General features: G+C 70.8%; 4 protein-coding genes across 18 annotated transcripts; 2 read left to right on the top strand and 2 right to left on the bottom strand.

The window, feature by feature from the left end:
- Positions 1 to 15: 15 nt before the first annotated feature.
- On the bottom strand, positions 16 to 3,119 carry BAX (BCL2 associated X, apoptosis regulator). Of its 2 annotated transcripts, XM_064737798.1 has the most exons (7): positions 2,968 to 3,119; positions 2,803 to 2,851; positions 1,765 to 1,926; positions 1,203 to 1,338; positions 1,025 to 1,129; positions 277 to 375; positions 16 to 240 (listed from the first exon to the last, which is right to left on the bottom strand). In XM_064737798.1, exons 1-7 carry the CDS (start codon positions 3,095 to 3,097, stop codon positions 193 to 195), a joined length of 729 nt encoding a protein of 242 aa, XP_064593868.1. In that variant the 5' UTR covers positions 3,098 to 3,119; the 3' UTR covers positions 16 to 192. The 2 variants fall into 2 exon arrangements, with proteins under 2 accessions (XP_064593868.1, XP_064593869.1); XM_064737799.1 differs by having other exon boundaries at positions 16 to 375.
- On the top strand, positions 3,074 to 5,596 carry CD37 (CD37 molecule). Its single transcript, XM_064737797.1, has 8 exons — positions 3,074 to 3,694; positions 3,836 to 3,908; positions 3,990 to 4,114; positions 4,433 to 4,507; positions 4,606 to 4,710; positions 4,786 to 4,962; positions 5,037 to 5,120; positions 5,412 to 5,596. Exons 1-8 carry the CDS (start codon positions 3,629 to 3,631, stop codon positions 5,487 to 5,489), a joined length of 783 nt encoding a protein of 260 aa, XP_064593867.1. The 5' UTR covers positions 3,074 to 3,628; the 3' UTR covers positions 5,490 to 5,596.
- Positions 5,597 to 5,731: 135 nt separating this feature from the next.
- Positions 5,732 to 8,255, top strand: KASH5 (KASH domain containing 5). Of its 5 annotated transcripts, XM_064737796.1 has the most exons (14): positions 5,732 to 5,865; positions 5,939 to 6,013; positions 6,093 to 6,273; positions 6,358 to 6,407; positions 6,488 to 6,554; positions 6,634 to 6,777; positions 6,857 to 6,974; positions 7,075 to 7,125; positions 7,200 to 7,277; positions 7,359 to 7,415; positions 7,514 to 7,573; positions 7,747 to 7,811; positions 7,891 to 7,942; positions 8,012 to 8,255. In XM_064737796.1, the coding sequence occupies exons 1-14, from the start codon at positions 5,817 to 5,819 to the stop codon at positions 8,252 to 8,254; spliced, it is 1,290 nt and encodes a 429-aa protein (XP_064593866.1). In that variant the 5' UTR covers positions 5,732 to 5,816; the 3' UTR covers position 8,255. The 5 variants fall into 5 exon arrangements, with proteins under 5 accessions (XP_064593866.1, XP_064593862.1, XP_064593864.1 ...); XM_064737792.1 differs by having other exon boundaries at positions 6,093 to 6,407; XM_064737794.1 differs by having other exon boundaries at positions 6,093 to 6,407; positions 6,860 to 6,974.
- Positions 8,256 to 8,360: 105 nt separating this feature from the next.
- Positions 8,361 to 18,401, bottom strand: ALDH16A1 (aldehyde dehydrogenase 16 family member A1). Of its 10 annotated transcripts, none has more exons than XM_064737762.1 (22): positions 18,176 to 18,401; positions 17,563 to 17,665; positions 17,141 to 17,267; positions 16,909 to 17,069; positions 16,431 to 16,508; positions 15,527 to 15,717; positions 14,653 to 14,790; positions 14,107 to 14,301; positions 13,734 to 13,838; positions 13,320 to 13,456; positions 13,147 to 13,219; positions 12,903 to 12,964; positions 12,548 to 12,625; positions 12,150 to 12,324; positions 11,883 to 12,059; positions 11,396 to 11,518; positions 10,218 to 10,322; positions 9,992 to 10,045; positions 9,563 to 9,706; positions 9,059 to 9,191; positions 8,811 to 8,983; positions 8,361 to 8,624 (listed from the first exon to the last, which is right to left on the bottom strand). In XM_064737762.1, exons 1-22 carry the CDS (start codon positions 18,269 to 18,271, stop codon positions 8,613 to 8,615), a joined length of 2,640 nt encoding a protein of 879 aa, XP_064593832.1. In that variant the 5' UTR covers positions 18,272 to 18,401; the 3' UTR covers positions 8,361 to 8,612. The 10 variants fall into 10 exon arrangements, 7 of the variants coding, with proteins under 7 accessions (XP_064593832.1, XP_064593831.1, XP_064593828.1 ...); XM_064737761.1 differs by having other exon boundaries at positions 8,361 to 8,654; XM_064737758.1 differs by having other exon boundaries at positions 8,361 to 8,983; positions 9,563 to 9,652.
- Positions 18,402 to 18,536: the final 135 nt, after the last annotated feature.

The following is an 18,536-nucleotide window of genomic DNA, read 5'->3' on the forward strand; positions in this document are numbered from 1 at the left end:
CCCCCCACTCGAAGCACCACAAACAGAGGGCAGGGCAGGGCTGGGGGGGTCCCCACCCCCCAACCCCCCCAAATTCCAGCTGTGGCCTCTGGGGGGGTCTGGGGGATAGAGGGGAGGGTCCCCCCAGCTCGCCCACCGCCCCACGATCCAGGTGAGCGAGTGGTGTTGGTTAAAAACCCCCCGGGCCCGGGGTCAGCACCATCCCTGCCGGCAGGGCCAGTCCGGGGGGTCCCAGGAGGGGGGGACAGACCGTGGCCCCCCCCCCCCCCGAGTCTAGGACATCTTCCAGATGGTCAGCGAGGCCGTGAGCACGCCGGCGGCGAAGATGGTGATGGTCTGCCAGGTGGGGGTCCCGAAGTGGGACAGGAGCCCTTCCTGGGGGGCACAGGGGGGCAAGGTCAGCAGCCCGAGCCGGGGGTCCCAAACCTCCCCCAGAACAACCGGCCCACGGCAGCTGGGAAAGGGGGGACGGAGGGAGGATTTGGGGTAGATTTGGTGTAATTTGGGGATAAATTTGGGGCAAATTTGGGGTAAAAGGGAACATTGGGAAAGGGAGATTCCACAACAGGGGTTCGGCCCCCCAAGGAATGGGGGGTTTGGGGTGTTAGGGAGGGCTCAGGGGCACAGACCCCCAAGGAACCTCCCCACAAACAACAGCCCACCCCTGGAAAGGGGGGAGGAGGGAGGATTTGGGGTAGATTGGTGTAATTGCGCAAAATTTGGGGCAAGTTTGGGGTAAAAGGGAACATTGGAAGGGAGATTCCCAACAGGGGTTCGGCCCCCCAAGGAATGGGGGGTTTGGGGTGTTAGGGAGGGCTCAGGGGCACAGACCCCCAAGGAATGGGGAGGTTTGGGGTACAAGGGGGTGTCAGGGGTCAGCCCCCCAAGGAATGGGGGGTTTGGGGTACAAGGGAGGGGTCAGGGGCTCAGCCCCCTGAGGAATGGGGGGTTTGGGGTACAAGGGGGTGTTAGGGAGGGGGTGTTAGGGGTCAGCCCCCCGAGGAATGGGGGTCTGGGGTCTCACCCATCCGCCCTGGGCCTGGATCCAGGCCAGCACGTGCTCCTGCAGGTACTCCATGGTCCAGCGCAGGATGGTCTGCACCAGCTCCGGGACCTTGGTGCACAGAGCCTGCCAGGGAGGGGAGGGGGCTCAGAGGGGCTCAGGGGGCCCCGGGGAGGCCTTGGGGGGCCTCCACACCCACCTTGAGCACCAGCTTGCAGGCAAAGTAGAAGAGGGCGACCACGCGGCCCCAGTTGAAGGTGCCGTCAGCGAACATCTCCCGGGCCACGCGGAAGAAAAGCTTCTTGGGGGCGTCACAGCCCACCTGCTCGATCATCCTGGGCACGGCACCGCACGGCACGGTACAGCGGGCAGGCACGGGGCAACAGGGGCCGGGAGTAAATTCTGGTGAGCTCATTCTGGGGGAGTCACAGAGACATCCCAAACCCCCCGGGGGGATCACAGAGACAGCCCAGCCCCACTGGGGGGGTCACAGAGACACCCCAATACCCCCAGAATACCCCCAGGTCATTCTGGGGGGCTCACAGAGACACCCCAATCCCCCTGAGGGGGGTCACACAGACACCCCAACCCCCCCACAGCCACTCACACACCGGGGGTGGCACGGCAGGATTCCCCTCCCCACTCGAAGCACCACAAACCAAGGGCAGGGCAGGGCTGGGGGGGCAGGGCTGGGGGGGTCCCCAACCCCAGATCCCCCCCCCCAGATCCCAGCTGCGCCCCGGGAGCGGCAGAGCGCCCACCTTTGCAGCTCCATGTTGCTGTCCAGCTCGTCGCCGATGCGGCGCAGGCACTCGCTGAGGCGTTTGGTGTCGGGGCTGCTGGGCTGGGGCTGGCCCAGCTCGGCCTCGCTCAGCGCCACGGCCTGGGGGTCCCCGCAGCGCTGCACGCGGTCCCGCACGAACCTGCGAGCCCCGGTGCTCTGGGTGACCCCCCCGGTGCTCTGGGTGACCCCCGGCTCTGGGGAGCCCCCCCGGTCCTGGGTGACCCCCGCCCTCTGTCCCTGTGTCCCACCTTTCCCCCAGGGTCACACCTGGAGCACAGCTCACCCCATGTCCAGGGCACTCTCAAGACCCCCTGATGTCCCCCAAGCCCCCCTGGGATCTTCTCGTGTCCCCCTAATTCCCCCCTCACTCCCTGTGTCCCCACAGCTCTGCATCCTCTCAAGCCCCCCCCCCCCAGCTTTGAGTTCCCCTGCACTCTGTGTCCCCCCAGAATCCCCACAAGTCCCCCAAAGTCCCCTCCCTGTCCCAAGTCCCCCCAGTCCCCTCTGTGTCCCCGAAGTCCCCCCTCACCCTGTGACCCCCCCAGTCCCAAGTCCCCCTCCCTCCCTGTGTCCCCAAAGTCCCTCCGCAATCCCCGTGTCCCCCCAGTCCCCTCCCGGTCCTAAGTCACCCCGTGTCCCCCCCGTGTCCCCAAAGTCCCCTCCCAGTCCCAAGTCCCCCTGACCCCTGTGTCCCCCAAGTCCCCCCTTTGTCCCCCAAATCCCCCCACACCCTGTGTCCCCCGTGTCCCCTCCCAGTCCCAAGTCCCCCCCACACCCTGTCCCCCCCAAGTCCCTCCCGTGTCCCCAAAGCTCCCCTCGTGTCCTCCCCCAGTCCCATGTTCCCCAAGTCCCCCCAGTGTCCCCAAAGCTCCCCTCCCAGTCCCAAGTCCCCAGCTATCCCCTTGTCCCTCCAGTCTCCTCCCGGTCCCAAGTCCCCAAGTCTCCCGCCCCGTGTCCCCAAGCCGCCCCTTGTCCCCCCCGGCCCCGCCCGTTCTCCCGCCACTCCCCTACTCACGCCCGCAGCAGGATCGCCCCGGTCTGCATGATCTGGTCCGAGGAGGTCCCTGCGGACAGCGGGGCGCTCACCGGGCAGCACCGGCCGCCCACCGACCCCGGACGCCGCCGCCCCGGGCCGCACAGGCCGCGCCCCGCCGCCGGTCCCGCCGCTCCCCCCACTCACCGCCGCCCCCTGGTGGCGGGGCGGGCTCGCCGCCGCCGGCCCCGGCTCCGGGATCGGCCCCGGGATCGCTGCCGCCTCCTCCGCCGCCGCCGCCGCCGCCCCGCTGGGCCGAGGCCGCCGCCGCCGCCATCGCGCCCGGAACACGTGGGCCCTGCCGCCGTCACGTGACACCGGCGGGGGCGGGGCGCGCCTCACGTGAGCGGAGCGGCGATCGGTACATGGGCGGGGCTGATGTGAGGCCACCTCCCCGCCCGCAGAGGCCCCGCCCCATGGCTCGTCACTCATTGCTCGGTCCCGCCCCCCGCATAGGCCCCTCCCTTTTGCCCGTCATTCATTGTCCGGTCCCGCCCTCTCCCGGTTTCGGCCCCTCCCCCGCAGCCCACCGGGACCCCCTGGGTCACCGCCCGGTCCCAGGGGTCACACTGGGGGTCACACCGGGGGTCACGGCCCCGCTCCCGGGGCTCACACCGGAGGTCACACCGGGGTCACGGCCCCCGCCGTCCGTGGGGGTCCCGGGGCGACGCCTCCGCGGCGCTTCCGCCGCCCCCGGCGCTTCCCGCGGGTCCCGAGGCGGCGGCGCCGGGCGGGGCGGGAGGGGAACCGGGGCGCGGGGACGGTTCGGGCTCGGGGTCCGTTCGGGTGCGACCCCCGAAGCGCAGCCATGAGCCCCAAGAGCTGCCTGGGCTGCACCAAGTGCTTCCTCTTCCTTCTCAACCTCTTCTTCTTCGTGAGTGGGGCTGGGGGGGGGGACTTGGGGGGCTGGGGGGAGATGGGGGGACCTGAGAGGACCCTGGCGGGGGGACAACAACCTCCCAGTGCTGGGGGGGCACTGGGGGTCCCCCGTGTCCTGACCTGCGCTCCCCCCCAGTTCCTGGGCATCCTCCTCCTCGCCTTCAGCTTCTGGGTGCTGTTCGACCGGCAGAGCTTCGCCGCCGTGCTGGGTAAGGCGTCCCCAAATCGGGGGGCACCCCAAGAGCTGCGGCACCCCCAGAGGGTCCCTGACCCCCCCTCGGTGTCCCCAGGGTCGCCGCTGCTAAGCCTGAGGCTCTGCTCCTACGGCTTCTCGGGGGTCGGCATGGCCACCATGCTCCTGGGCTTCCTGGGCTGCCTGGGGGCCCTCAAGGAGGTCAAGGCCATGCTGGGGCTGGTGAGTCGGGGGGCTCGGGGGGGCCCGGGGGGGTTCGGGGAACCGGGAGGGTGCGGGGTGGCTGTGCTGCAACTTCCTGGGGTGACCGCAGGGACACGTGGTGCCACCACATCCTGCACCGACCGGGGGGACAGCAGCGGGGAGAGGGGGACCCTGTGGGGTGGGGAGGGGCTGGGGAGCAGATCCGGCTGACCCCGGAGGAGCTGGGGGCAGGTCTGGCTGACCCCCACCTCCAGGGGCTGGGGGGCAGGTCGGGCTAACCGCGGAGGGGCTGGGGGCAGGTCCGGCTGACCCCCACCCCCCCGTTTGCCCCCGAAGTATTTCGGGCTGCTGCTGCTGCTCCTCGCTGCCCAGATCACCGTGGCCATCATCGTCTACACGCAGCGCGCCGCTGTGAGTGCAGGGGCCCCGTCCCAGCTGGGGGGGACCCCGGGGCTCGGGGGGGGACCCCGGGGCTCGGGGGGCGAGGCTGTGCTGACCCCTGTCCCCAGCTGGCTGCCAAGGTGGCCGCCTACGCCGAGGAGCTGATCCGCAGCTACCCAGCCCAGGGACCACCTGGGGACCCCCACGAGAGCTGGGACGCTGTCCAGCAGCAGGTGAGACCCCCTCCCCCCAAAAGGAGCCCAGGACCACCTCACGGCCACCACACTGACCCTCTGCCCCCCTCCCAGCTCGGCTGCTGTGGCTGGAAGGGACCCCAGGACTGGGAGCAGCACGATGGGGACGGGGACGGGGACAGAGCCATCGCCTGCTCCTGCCTCAGGGCACCCAACAGCACCCACGGGAGCCCGGGGGTGCTGCCCCATGGCCGCTGCCCCACGGCCGCCCCCCAGGACACTTTCCCCACGGTGAGGCACGGGGCAATCGGGGGGTCCTGGAGCTCCGTGGGGGGCTCCAGGTGACCCCCCAGCTGTCACCCCAGGGCTGCAAGGAGACAGTCCAGAGCTGGCTGGCCGGAAACCTGGTCACCATCGTGGGGGCTTGCGTCGGCATCGGCCTGGGGGAGGTAGGGGGGATGCCCTGGGGCTGGGGGCGCTCGGAGGGCTGGGGGGGATGCCTTGGGGTGGAGGGGCTGAGCTGGGGGTGCTCGGAGGGCTGGGGGGGGATGCCCTGAGTTGTGGTGGCTGGAAGGCTGTGGGCCCATAGGTGGGGTGGGCTGGGGGGGGCAGGGGGGGTTCAGGGGAGGGTCCTAGGGGATTCAGGGTGGCCAAAAGGGTCGGAGGGGGTTCAGGGTGGCCGAGAGGGGAGTCAGGAGTCCGAGGGTTGGGGGGGGGCTGATCCTGCTCTCTTCTCCCAGCTCTCCCTGCTGATGCTGTCGATGTTCCTGCTCCGGAACCTGGACTCTCGCTACGAGAAGCTGCTGCGGGGGCTCTGAGGGGGCCGGGGTGGTGCGGGGGGGAAGCGCGGAGGGCTTTGAGCTTCAATAAAAGCTGTTGGGAAGCAGCGGAACCGGGACGGGACCGGGAGCGCGCGGAGCAGCAGGGCCACGCCCCTTCCCTCTGACCACGCCTCTTTTGTCTACCCCGCCCCTTTCTCTCTGAGCGGGAAGGGCTCGCGCCAGGCCCCGCCCCTCTCCTCGCCGTGAGGCGATTCCCGGCCCCCCCCCCCCCCCAACGGCTCCCCCTCAACCCCTCAGCGGCGCTCTCGGGACCCCCCGAAACTCCCGGGACCCGCGACACCGCCCCGGAGCACCCCGAACACCATGGCTGCAGAGGTTCCCTGCGCCCCGGGCGCCGTCATCCCCCTGCCAGGTGCGGGCACCATGAGGGAGCGGGGTGGGTGGCGAGGCGCCGGGCCCCTCCATAACGCGTGTCCCCCTCTCAGCCCCTGCCGAGAGCGGTTGCTCGGACGAGTTCGCCCTGGACTGCACCTTCGCTGCCTGCGACCCCGAGCGTACAGGTAGCCGCAGCCCCTGGGGCCGAGGTGGCTGCAGCCAGGCTGAGGTGGTGGTCTCTGAGCCCTTGGTCCACCCGCACAGGGCTGGTGCAGCCGCAGCGGGTGGTGGAGTACGTGGCGGCCATGACCGGGCACAGCGGGCACGACGGGCGACTGCGGGCGCTGCAGGAGGCCCTGGACCCCGCGGCCGCGGGCACGGCCCTGGACTGGAGCCGGTTCCGCAGCGCCATGGGCGCCTGGATCGCAGCGTGCCGGCAGGACGGGTCAGTGCCCAGAGGCAGATGGGCCCGGTGCCCTGTGCCAGCCGGACCGGTCAGTGGTGCTGACCCACGGCTCCGTCCGTGCAGGGACGAGGAGCAGGATGTGGTCACTGGTGACATAGGAGCAGTGCCAGCAGGTGGGCATTGGCACAGGAAAAGGGAGTCGGGGTGGCCCCGATGGGGACACAAACCCAGCCCACTGTGTCCTGTCCCACAGAGGACGAAGGACGCGCATCCCCAGCAGCCGCTCAGCTCCAGGGTGACAACACGGACACCACCAGCCCGTAAGTGCCCACTGTGGGGACACCCCGCCATCCCTGGCTGTGCTCCCAGGAGCACCCCAGGACCTGTGGGACTCCCCAGCAGCGCCGAGGCCGCGGGGCTGCGGAGCCGTGCCCGGCAGCTGGCGGCCCAGAACACCAAACTGCAGCGGGACGCCGAGCTGGCCGAGGAGCTCAACGCCCGCCTGGCCGAGGAGATTGCGCAGCTCCAGGCGCAGCTGCGAAGGTGCTCCCGAGGGGCTCCCGAGGGGCTGGGGTCTGGGACTGCGTCCTGGCAAGGCTGAAGCGCCGTTTGCCCCTGGCAGCAGCCGGCAGGCGCTGGAGCAGGCCAGGGCAGCCGTGGAGGAGCTGGATGACATGAAGGCCGTGGTGAAGCGGCTGGAGGAGGAGAACACCGAGCTGCGGCGGCAGGCACGGCACGCGGTGAGCGGCTGAGCGGAGGTGCCCCGTGGTGCCACGCTGTCACACAGTGTCCCCTCACAGCCGCTGTCCCCTCATGGCCATGCCCTCCCTCCCTCCCCAGGAGAAGGAGCAGCGCAGCCTGTGCTCGCGGGCTGAGGGCCTGCAGGAGGAGGTCAGCCTGGCACTGGGGGCTGCCCCAGCGGGGCAGTGCCACAGGGAACCCCAGCCCTGTTTCACCCCTGGCAGAACCAGCGGCTCCTCGCCGAGGGCCAGGGACTGCGGGAGCAGCTCCAGGCGCAGGCGGCTCGGGTGGCCAGCCTGGAGGTGAGCACGGTGGCCGTGGAGCTGGGGGCTGTGTTGGACAGTGACACTGACACGAATCCCTGTCCCCATCCCTCTGCCCAGGCCCAGCTCTGCCGTGGCACTGCCCTGCTCTCTGCCCGGGACACTGCCCTTGCCCAGGTGAGCGCTGCTCAGTGACTCTGCCACAACCTCAGCTGTCACCAGGGCCGCCCCTGGCCCTGTCCCCCAGCCCCTCATGTCCAGGCCCTGTCCCGCAGGCAGGGCAGAGGGCGCAGGAGCTGACAGCAGCACTGGAGGAGTACGAGCGGATGGTGCAGGTACAGCACACCTGCCCTCGGTGTGGGCCCAGACAGCGGCCACAGAGCCCCTGGGTGGGCACAGCAGAGCCCCACGGTGGGCACAGCAGAGCCCCACGGTGGGCACAGCAGAGCCCCATGGCCCCATGTGTGGGGGCCAAGGAGCCAGGGTGACAGCCCCTTCTCCCCCGCAGGAATTGCGCCTGGAGACAACGCGGCTGCGGCAGCAGCTGGGCCAGATGCGGGACGCCTGGGCCATGTAGGGGGGGGACACGTGGGCAGGGGACGTCCTCGGGAGCCTTCACCTCGGCGTCCTCACCCTCTTCTTCCTCACACAGGCGCCCGTGGTCCCCACGCGGCCAGCTGGAGCTCCAGGCCACGGCGAGCCCGGTAAGGGTGGGCTCGGGGGGACCCTGCAGGGCCACCACGGCCACCGAGTGACCCCGAGGCTCTGCCCAGGACACGGGGGACAAGCAGGAGGAGGAGGACGAGGAGGAGGAGGCAGGGAGAGCAGGAGGAGGCCTGGAGGGCAGCCCCGAGGAGGTGGCCAAGGCGGTGGCGCCCCAGGTGCCGCTGTCACCGTGGACGCTGCTGCTGTCACCGTGGGCTCTGGTGCTGCTGGCGCTGCTGGCCCTGCTCCACCTCTTGCCCCGCCAGTGGCCCCAGCCCCAGCTGCGCCACCGGAGCCCCCCGCCCCTGTGAGACCCCCAGTAAAGGCCGTTTGGGCAGCGCTGTGTCCGTCCCAGTCTGTACCGGCTCCCCCAAACCCTGTCCCAGTCCTCCCAGTGCACTCACGCAGGGCCAGAGCCGGGGTGTCAGCATCAGCTTTATGGGCACTGCACGGGGCCAGGCCGGGCCCCTCCCTGGGTCCCTCCGTGGCTCTGCAGATGCTGGTGTGGCCCCCAGGGGCTTCCAGCAGGGAGCTGGGGGGTCCCCGACTCTCACCAGTGGCACAGGGTGAGGGCCTGACGGTCCTCAGGGCATTCCCAGTATTCCCAGTGATCCCAATATGCAGGAGCCCTCCCAGTACCGTGTCTGTCCCCAGGTACCGCTCGGCCACTCAGGTCCCATCCTGCTCCAGTGTCGGGGGTCCCTGTGAGGGCTGGGGGGCGCTGAGGGGAATGAGCTCCCAGTGCCTCCCAGTGCTCCCAGTGACCCCAGGACAGCCCCCAGTGTCCCCAGTGTCCCCAACACACACAGCGCCCCCCGTGCCCTCGCCACCCTCTGCAGTGCCCCCAGTGCCCCCCAGTGTCCCCACCTGGGCACAGGGTCTCCTCCACAGTGCCCAGAGCACCGCCAGCAGGCCCAGGGCCCCTCCAAGTCCCCCCAGCAGCAGCAGCCCGTGTCCAGCGGGGCTGGGGGGGCCCTGCCTGGCCCCCAGGGTCCCCTCGTGCTGCTCCTGCCGCTCAGCAGGTCTGCTCGGCGCCGGGCCTGGGGGGAGACGGGGGTCAGCATCTGCCCGGGGTAGGGGGGTTACGGGGGTCTCCCGGGGGTCCCGGGGGGTACCTGGGCGGCAGCGCAAGCGGGCGCAGCCGGGAAAATGGGGGGGTCTCCCTTGCAGCCCCCCCAGGTGCTGCGCCAGGGTCTCCAGCAGCTGCGACACGTTCACCCTCTCCAGCCGGACACAGCCCTGGGGGTCCTGGGGAGATGGCACAGGAGCCCCCCCGGGAGACCCCAGACCCCTTCTGAGCCACCCTGGGAAATGCCAGAAATGCCCCAGAGCTCCTGCACCCCCCGAGACCCCCAGAGTTACCCTGGACACCTCAGGGAACCCCCAGAGACCCCAAGACCCCCAGAGTAACCCTGAACACCTCAGGGAACCCCCAGAGACCCCAAGACCCCCAGAGTAACCCTGAACACCTCAGGGAACCCCCAGACCCCTGTGGGGACCCCAGAGCCCCTCAGACCCCAGACTCACCTTGGCCTCCCCTGGACCACCCAGAGCCCCCCAATTCCCCCCCCTCCAGGACCCCCAGCCCCCCATGAGCCTCCCCAGGGACCCCCACCCACCTGGATGTGACACTCGGCCACGAAGTGCAGCTGGGCGAGGAGGGTCCTGAGCAGGGGGGCCAAGTCCCTGCCCGCCACCCCCAGCATCCGCTGCACAGCCAGCGCCCCAAAGTGAAGCCCCCAGAGATCAGAGCAGGTGCTGTCCTGGGGGGCCAGGGCAGGAACAGGGAGGGATTTGGGGGGTCAGGGGTCTCGGGGATCAGAACAGGAGGATTGGGGGGTCAGGGGTCTCAGGGGGTCAGGAACAGGGAGGGATTTGGGGGGTCAGGGGTCTCAGGGAGGGCAGGAGCAGGGAGGGATTTGGGGGGTCAGGGGTCTCAGGGAGGGCAGGAACAGGGAGGGATTTGGGGGGTCAGGGGTCTCGGGGGGTCAGGAACAGGGAGGGATTTGGGGGTGGGGGGCACACGTGGGAACGGGGGTCTCGCTCACCAGCTCCAGGTTGCTGGGCATCGCCACGGGGTAGTCGAGGAGCAGCCAGGGGCTCTGTGGGAGGGGTCAGGGGGTCCCCAAAAACAGCCCGGAGGGCTGAGGGGGCGCTCAGGGGGTCCCCAGCGACCCTTTGGGGGTGAAGGGGCGCAGTCAGGGGGTTTTCAGGACCCTTCCCTGGGAATGAGGGAGTTTGGGGGGGTCTCGGGGGGTTCCGTGGGGGTCTCACCAGGTTGTTCAGGTGGGCGCTGAAGGTGCTGCTGATGGGGTTAAAGCCGAACGAGCAGCAGCTGCCGAGGGCGGGCAAGGCCAGGAGCAGCAGGATTGGCGGCACCTGCGGGGGCGGCACCGGGGGGGCCCTCAGGGGGTCCCGGAGGGGCTCTCGCGGTGGTCCCGGAGGGGCACATTACCGGGGGGGGGGGGTGCGAGGGTTCCCCACTTACCAGAGCAGAGCAAGGGGGGGATACGTCCATGGCGGTGCCGAGCTGCGGACGGCGCACGGGGACGCGCGAGCGCTACCGGAGCCCCCCCGGAACCCCCCCGGGACCCCCTCGGGATCCCCCGGGACCCCCCTCGGGCCGCCGCGGAGCCGCCGCCGAAAGCGAAAGTGGGAGCGGGCCGGGAGGGGGCCCAGGAAACCCGAGAGGGCAGCGGGACGCGCCGAGCCGCCCCCTCGCACCCACCCCGCGGGGCCCCAAGAGCCCCTTCCTCACGCCGGGGACCCCCGCCCCAACCCCGCGGGGCTCCGGCGCTCGGGACCCCCGCCCGGCCCCGCTGAGCTTTGGGTGCGGCTGCCCCGAGCGAGGGAGGGGGGCCGGGGCGTCCGGGCACGTGCAGGGGCGGGGCACCCCCAAAAATGTCCCCCCCAAAATATCCCCCCCCACTGCAGCCCGAGACCCCCGCGGTCCCCTCCAAACACAGACACGACAGCGGCTGCGGCTCGGAGCGCTTTATTGGGGAGGGGGTCCCGAGGGGCGGGGCTGGACGGGCACAGCGCGAGGTCCGAACTCCCCGCAGATTTGGGGGGGGTCTCAGGGGGCGCCCCCCGGCAGCCAAAGGCAGCGGGGGCGGGTGCAGCGCAGCTCCAGCTCCCGCTCCGTGCCGGGGGGGGGCTCCTGCCCCGGGGCCCCCAGGAGCCCCGCCGGGACCCCCCAAACGCGGGGGACGCTCGCGGCAGAGGCCCAGTCACAGTCCTGGGGAGGGGGGGACATGAGCGGGGACAGCTGGGGACAGCCGGGGAGTGTCCCCCCCACCCCAAAATCCTCCACAGCAGCCGTCCCACGGCTCGGGACCCCCAAAACGTCCCAGTGCCCACCCCCCTTCCCCCGCGTGCTCTCCGCTGTCCCCTCCCCCGTGTCCCCACACTGTCCCCCCCCCCCAAATGTCCCGCACCGCCCCCGCACTCACCGCGTCCCCCCCGCACAGCCACAGCCCGTCCGGGCGCTGCCGCGCCAGGCGAGGTCCGCAGCCCCGGGAAGCGCCGGGAAGCACCGACAGGGCCGCCCTCGGCAGCCCCGCGTCCACCAGAGACTGGGGACACAGGCGAGGGGGCAGCGTCACCGGAGGGGGGTCCGGGTGATGGAAGGGGACGGGGGGATGGGTCCGGAGGGTTCGGGGGGGAACGCGATGGGCAGAGGGGGCACAGGGGAGGTGCGGGGGGACACAGGAGGGTCGGGAGGGGACGTGGGGGTCACTCCGGGGTCAGGGGGGCATCATGGGTGTCCCCCGGTGGGGCACGGGGGAGTCCCGGAGGGGTTCGGGGTGAACGCGATGGGCACAGGTGGCACAGGTCAGGTCCGGGGGGGACACAGGGGAGCTCCCGGAGGTCGCAGGGGGCACATGGGGGTCACCCGGGGGTCAGGGGGGCATCACGGGGGGCGTCTCGGTTCCGCACCTTCCGCAGCCGCTGTGCGGCACCGGCGCCGCCAGGGGGCGCCACCACCACGACCGCGTTCCCGAACGCCAGCGCCGGGAGGAGGAACTCCAGCGCCAGGGGGCGGGGCCAACCCCAGGCCACGCCCAGCACTCCGAGCGGCCGCCTCGTCAACAGGGCCCGCCCCCCGGGCAGCTCCTGCAGCGGGATTGGTCACGCCCGGTCAGAGGCCACGCCCACTCACCGAACAGACGCGCCCCTTTCCCCACCCCCTTTGACCACGCCCACCTGCACGGCCCCGCCCGCGCGCTCCGCTCGCTCCGCCCAGCGCAGCAGCGCCCCCCGCAGGCTCCCGCCGGTGTCGCCGCCGTCGCCGTCCTCGGGGGTCCCGGGACCCCCCGGCAGCGCCGTCGCCGCCCCCCGCAGCACCCGGGCCCGCGACGCCCCCGGCAGCCGCCCCCACCTGAGGGGGATGAGGGGGTCGGGCACCGAGCCCCCTCCCCGAGGGGTCCCGAGGTCGGGGACACCCCTGAGGGGGTCGGGGAAATCCCGGGGGGGTTTGGGGACACCCCTGGGGGGGTCGGGGACACCTCGGGGGAGGTCGGGGACACCCCTGGGGGTTTGGGGACACCCCTGGAAGGGTTGGGGACACCCCCGGGGGTCATCCAACCCACCCCCGCACTCACCCCAGGGCGGCCCCGCGGGCGGCGGCCACGGCCTGGGCCAGCTCGGGATCGCTGGGGTCATCCAGGGTCACCAGGGGGCTGCGCGGGGGACAAAGGACACAGGGGTCAAAGGGCATGGCCGTGGGAAGGGCATTGGGGGCACCTGGACCCCCACAAGAGGAACAATCAGGGGGGTCCTGAGGGGCACACGGGACCCTCTGGGGGGGCAGGATGGGGCTGGGACCACCCCAGGTGGGGGGAAGAAGGGGATCCTGGGGTGCTAAACTGGGGTCCCAGACTTGGAGTTCTTGTCCTGGGACCCCCCAAGTTTGGGGTCTCCGTCCTGGGGAGGAGTCCCTGTCCCATCAGGGGGTACCTGAGCGGCTCCTCCGCCTTGGGGGGCTGTTCCCAGGGGGGGCACCCGAACTCTCGCAGCGCCTGGAGGGAGTGCGGGGGGGGCAGAGCCCATCTGCAACGGCACAGGACCCCCAACCCCCACCCTGGGGACCCCCAAAACCCACCCACCCCCCCCACCAGGACACCTCCATTTCCTTCTGGCTTCTCCAGGACCCCCCAGACCCCCCTGGAGCCCCCCCAGAGCCCCCCTTGGCTCCCCTCACCTCATGCAGGTCGGAGTCCCCGAAGGGCTCGGGCAGCTCCAGGGAGTTGAGGGACACCAGGCCCTGGGGCAGCCTGTGGAGGGGTCAGCGCTCAGCGGTCACTCCTGGCCTGGCCTTAGGGTCAGGGGGTGCCGGTCACTCCTGCCCTCGGGGTCAGGGCTGGGGGCGGTCACCTGTCGGCCGTGTCCAAGGCCACAGTGATGTCCTGGGCCCAGAGGGCGGCAGCAGTGGCGTGGGGCAGCGCCGAGGCCACGGCCACGGCCTCGGAGGGGCTGCGCACGGGCAGCAACACCAGCACCGGCCCCGGGACCTGGGGGGCACAGGGGGCGCTCAGAGGGTCCCCAAGGGCACCCCTGACCCCCCCAAGCCCCCCCAGGGGCACCCCCGACCCCCCCCAAGCCCCCCCCAGGAGCAGTCAGGGGTACTCCCAAGTCCCCCCAGGGGCACCCAGGGGTGTCAGAGGGTCCCAGGGCACCCCGACCCCAGCCCCCCAGAGCAGTCAGGGGTACTCCCAATCCCCCAGGGCACCCAGGTGCCAAGGGTCCCCAAGGCACCCTGACCCCCCAAGCCCCCCCAGGGGCACCCACCGGCTCCCGCAGGCAGCGCGAGGTCGGGGCCACCCCCGAAATCAGCGTGGGGGGGTAGAAACGCCGCCCCCCCCCCACCAGCACCGGCAGAGGAGCCTGGAAAACCTGGGAGCAAAAATAGGGGGGGGGCGGTCCCAATGAGGGGGGGGACACTCAGAGCGACACCCGGGGCAGCCCCGAAGGGACCCCACAATATCCAGGAACCCCCAAACTCCCCCACACCCCAAAAACCTCCAAATTTCCCCCAGAAAACACCCCAAACTCCCCTCCCCTGCCCACCCCAATATCAAGGACCCCCCCAAGCCCCCCCCCAAACCCCACACCCCGTATCCCCCTCCCCACCCCGCGCCACCCCCGTGTCCCCCCGGGTCACCTGCGCCCCCTCCTCCCGCGCCTCCTTCAGCAGCTCCTCGGGCGGGGGCGTCCCGGGGGGCAGCGGCCCCACCTCGGTCCGGGGGTCCGTGGGGTCCCCCAGGCGCAGCCCCCCGAGCCGGGCCCGGAGCCGCCGCTCCAGCGCCGGGACCACCGAGTCCTGGGCCAGCAGCACGCAGCCCCCCGAGGCGGGCAGCTGGGGACACAAAGGGACAGCAGGGACATCGCCAGGGACAGAACAAGGAAACGCACACTCCGACCCCGAAACAAACCCAAAAACGCCTCCCAAAAATCCTCCACAAAAGCCCCGAAACAAGCCCAACCTCCTCCTGAAAAACTGCCCCAAACCCACAAAAAAACCCAAAAAAAACAACTCTGAAACCTCCCCGAAAGGCTCACCAAAAAAACCCTCAGAAACCAGCAAACCCCCACAATCCCCCCCCAAAAACCCCAAAAGTCCTCCAAAACCTCCCCAAAAACCCCCCCCCCCCAAAAACCTGAAAAACCCCCAAAATCCCCCCCAAACCCCCCGAGCCCCCAGCCCTACCGTGGCCACAGCGGCAGCGCTGGCGCTGTCCAGGTCGGCCGAGTCCAGCACGATGACAACGAGCCGGCCCCCCCGGGGACCCCCCCCCAGGCGTGGCCCCCGCAGCGGGGATCCCCAGAGGCGGCACCGGAGATCGGCCTGGGGAGGGGGACACGGGGACAGCATGTGGGGACAGGGACAGCCCATGGGCACAGGGGACACAGGGACAGGGACAGCCCATGGGCACAGGGGACACAGGGACAGGACAGCCAGGGCACAGGGACACAGGGACAGGGACAGCCCATGAGCGCAGGGGACACAGGGACAGGACAGGGACAGCCATAGCGAGGGACACAGGGACAGGGACAGCCCATGGGCACAGGGGACACAGGGACAGCCCATGAGCGCAGGGGACACAGGGACAGGGACAGCCCATGGGCACAGGGGACACAGGGACAGGGACAGCCCATGGGCACAGGGGACACAGGGACAGGACAGGGACAGCCCATGAGCGCAGGGGACACAGGGACAGGGACAGGACAGCCATGAGCACAGGGGACACAGGACAGGGACAGGGACAGCCCATGAGCGCAGGGGACACAGGGACAGGGACAGCCCATGAGCGCAGGAACAGGACAGGACAGCCATGAGCGCAGGGACACAGGGACAGGGACAGCCCATGAGCGCAGGGGACACAGGGACAGGGACAGCCCATGGGCACAGGGGACACAGGGACAGGGCACACGGACCCCCAGAGGCGGCACCGGAGATCGGCCTGGGGAGGGAGACACAGGGACAGGGACATGGGGAGAGGGGACACGGACCCCACTTTGGGAGGGTGGTCCCGTTGTTGTCCCCTCCCCCTGGGCGTGGCCCCTGGGCGTGGCCCCCGTACCTGCGCAGCCGTTCCCATCCAGGTGACGGCGCCGATCCCGGGGTGGTCGCGCAGGGCCCGGGGCAGGGCCGGGGGTCCCGCCAGGACGTTGAGGACCCCCGGGGGCAGCGCCGCCCCCTCCCCGCCCAGCTCCGCCAGCAGCAGCAGTGGCGGCGCCGCCGCCGGGGGGGCCACGAGCACGGCCGTGTTCCCTGGGGGGCACCGGGGCGGGTGGGGGGGACCCCGAAGGGGGCTGGGACACCCAAACAGGGGCACCCCGAAACCCCCAAAAGGGGCTGGGACCACCCTGGGACCCCCCTGGGACACCCCAAAACCCTGGGACCCCAAAGGGGGCTGGGACATCCCTGGGATGCCCCCTAGGCCTGGAACCCCCCCATAGACACCCCGAAACCCTGGGACCCCAAAGGGGGCTAGGACCACGCTGGGATACCCCAAAACCATGGGAGCCCCTCAGGGACACCGGGATGGATGGGACCGCAAAGGTGGCTGGGACCCCCCCATAGACACCCCTGTGGTGGTTTGACCAGGAAGAAGTGGGAATTCTGGGATGCTGCGGTCAAACCAATGGGTACTGGGATTTTGATATTGGCACCTGGTGTGGCCAGAACCCTGGGACCCCAAAGGGGTCTGAGACACCCCCAGGGACACCCCAGAACCGTGGGACCCCAAAAGGGGCGCCCCCCTAGGGCTGGAACCCCCCCAGGGCTGGGCCCCCCAGGGTTAGGACCTCAAAAAGGGACACTGGGACACTCCAAAACTGCTGGGACTCCCCGCAGGGACACCCCAGAATGGTGGGACCCCAAAAGGGCCACCCTCCCAAGGACAGCCCACAACAGCTGTCCCCATTTGTCCCCATTTGTCCCCAGTGTCCCCATTTGTCCCTGTTTGTCCCCCCTGCACTCACCCATGGCCAGGAGCGGCCCCAGTTTCCAGAGCAGCTCCGGCAGCGAGCAGGGACCGGCCAGGACCAGGGCCACCACCCCTGAGGGGACAGGGGGACATGGGGGACACCCAGGGGATACCCAGGGGACAGTGACACTCACCCAAGGGCCATGGGCACACCTTGGGGACCCTTTGGTGACAGTGACACTCACCCAAAGGCCCAGGGGACACCTTGGGGACCCTTTGGTGACAGTGGCACTCCCCCAGGGGCCCAGGGGACACTTTCAGGACCCCTTGGGGACCCTTTGGGGACAGTGGCACTCACCCAGGGGCCCAGGGGACACTTTCAGGACCCCTTGGGGACCCTTTGGGGACAGTGACACTCACCCAAAGGCCCAGGGGACACCCTGGGGACCCTTTGGTGACAGTGGCACTCCCCCAGGGGCCCAGGGGACACTTTCAGGACCCCTTGGGGACCCTTTGGGGACAGTGGCACTCACCCAGGGGGCGCCACCCGCCCTCGGGGGGCTCCAGCCCCCGCAGCGGCCGCAACCCCAGCTCCAGCTCAGCCCCGAGCGTCCGGCACAGGGGGCGCCCCCCGGCCAGGGCCAGCAGCGCCCCCAGGGCCACCCCACGGTCACCCTCGAGCGTGGCGGCCAGCCTGGGGGGACACGGGGGTCAGGGGGTCACACAGGGGTCACCCGGGGTCACCCGGGGTCAGGGGTCACTCACCTGGCCAGGTGCTGCCCCCGCTGGGGCCCCCCCAGCCCTGCCCAGGCCTCGGCTGCCGCTGCTGCCGCTGCCACGGCCACGGCCACGTCCGAGCTGTCCCCGGAGGGCACCGCGGCCACCACGCGGCCTGGGGACACACGGGATGGAGACTGACCGCTGGACATTGACCACGGACTGCTGACCCCAAACCCCAACCCTGAGCCCACCCCCATGACCCTGCCCCAATCTCTGGCCCTGGTCTGCCCCAGTGACCCCAAACCTGTGACCTTGGCCCTTGACTCCAATCCCTGTCCCTGTCCCCTCGGTGTCCCCTGTGTGTCCCGCACCCATGGTGGCCTCACGGCACTCGAGTCTCTCCCTGTTCCCTGTGTGTCCCCTGCCCCTCAGTGTCCCCTCGGTGTCCCCAGTCCCTGTCCCCGTACCCGTGGCGGCCTCGCGGCACTCGAGTCTCTCCCTCCCCTCGGGTCTCAGCCAGGTCCCGTTCACGAAGTGTCCGAGGCTGCGCCCGTGCGACTCCAGCCACGCCTGGGGGACAGGGGGGACACAATGGGACCCCTCCCCAGGACCCCCCCCGGACCCCCTGAGACCCCTCTGGGACCCCCTGAGACCCCCCGGGACCCCCCAGCCCCGGCCCAGCCCTCCCCACACCCCCCAAACGACCTTGGGCCCACGGGGGAACTTTGACCCCGACGCAACCACGGCACCCCGGGCTGCCCCCGGGACCGGGACCCCCCCAGGATTCCCAAGACCCCTGGGACCCCCCCAGCACCCCAGGAGAACTCCCCCATCCTCACAGAACCCCCCAACCCCCCCCCCAATACCCCCCGGTGCCTCCCCCAGCCCCATTATTTCCCTCGGGACTCCTCCAGACCCCTCCCGAGTCTTGAGGAGGCTCCCAAGAGCCCCCCGAGACCGCCCCAGACTCTGAGGGAACCCCCAGGACCCCCCGAGCCCCCCCAGGACCCCCAGAACCCCCCCGAAGCCCCCTCACAGCCCCCCCAGGACCCTCAGGGGGACCCCCAGGGCCGCCCTCACCTCGCCCGGGTTGGGCGCGCATGGGATCGGCCCCTCCTCCATGGTGGCGAAGATTTCGGGGACCGAGGGAGCCCCAAGGGCCGCCAGAGCCGCCATCACCGCCGAGCAACCACCGAGACGGGCGGGGCGAGCCAGAGAGGCCCCGGAAACCACCGAGACGGGCGATGCGAGCCAGAGCGGCACCGGAACAACCGAGATTCAGCGGAAGTGGCTAGAGCGGCACCGGAACCACCAAGATTCACCGGAAGTGGCTAGAGCGGCACTGTAACCACCAAGAATCACCGGAAGTGGCTAGAGCGGCACCAAAACCACCGAGATTTGACGGAAGTAGCCAGAGCGGCACCGGAACCACCGAGATTTT

Source organism: Zonotrichia leucophrys, unplaced genomic scaffold, assembly GCF_028769735.1.
Source record: "Zonotrichia leucophrys gambelii isolate GWCS_2022_RI unplaced genomic scaffold, RI_Zleu_2.0 Scaffold_106_152335, whole genome shotgun sequence".
Taxonomy (NCBI): domain Eukaryota; kingdom Metazoa; phylum Chordata; class Aves; order Passeriformes; family Passerellidae; genus Zonotrichia; species Zonotrichia leucophrys.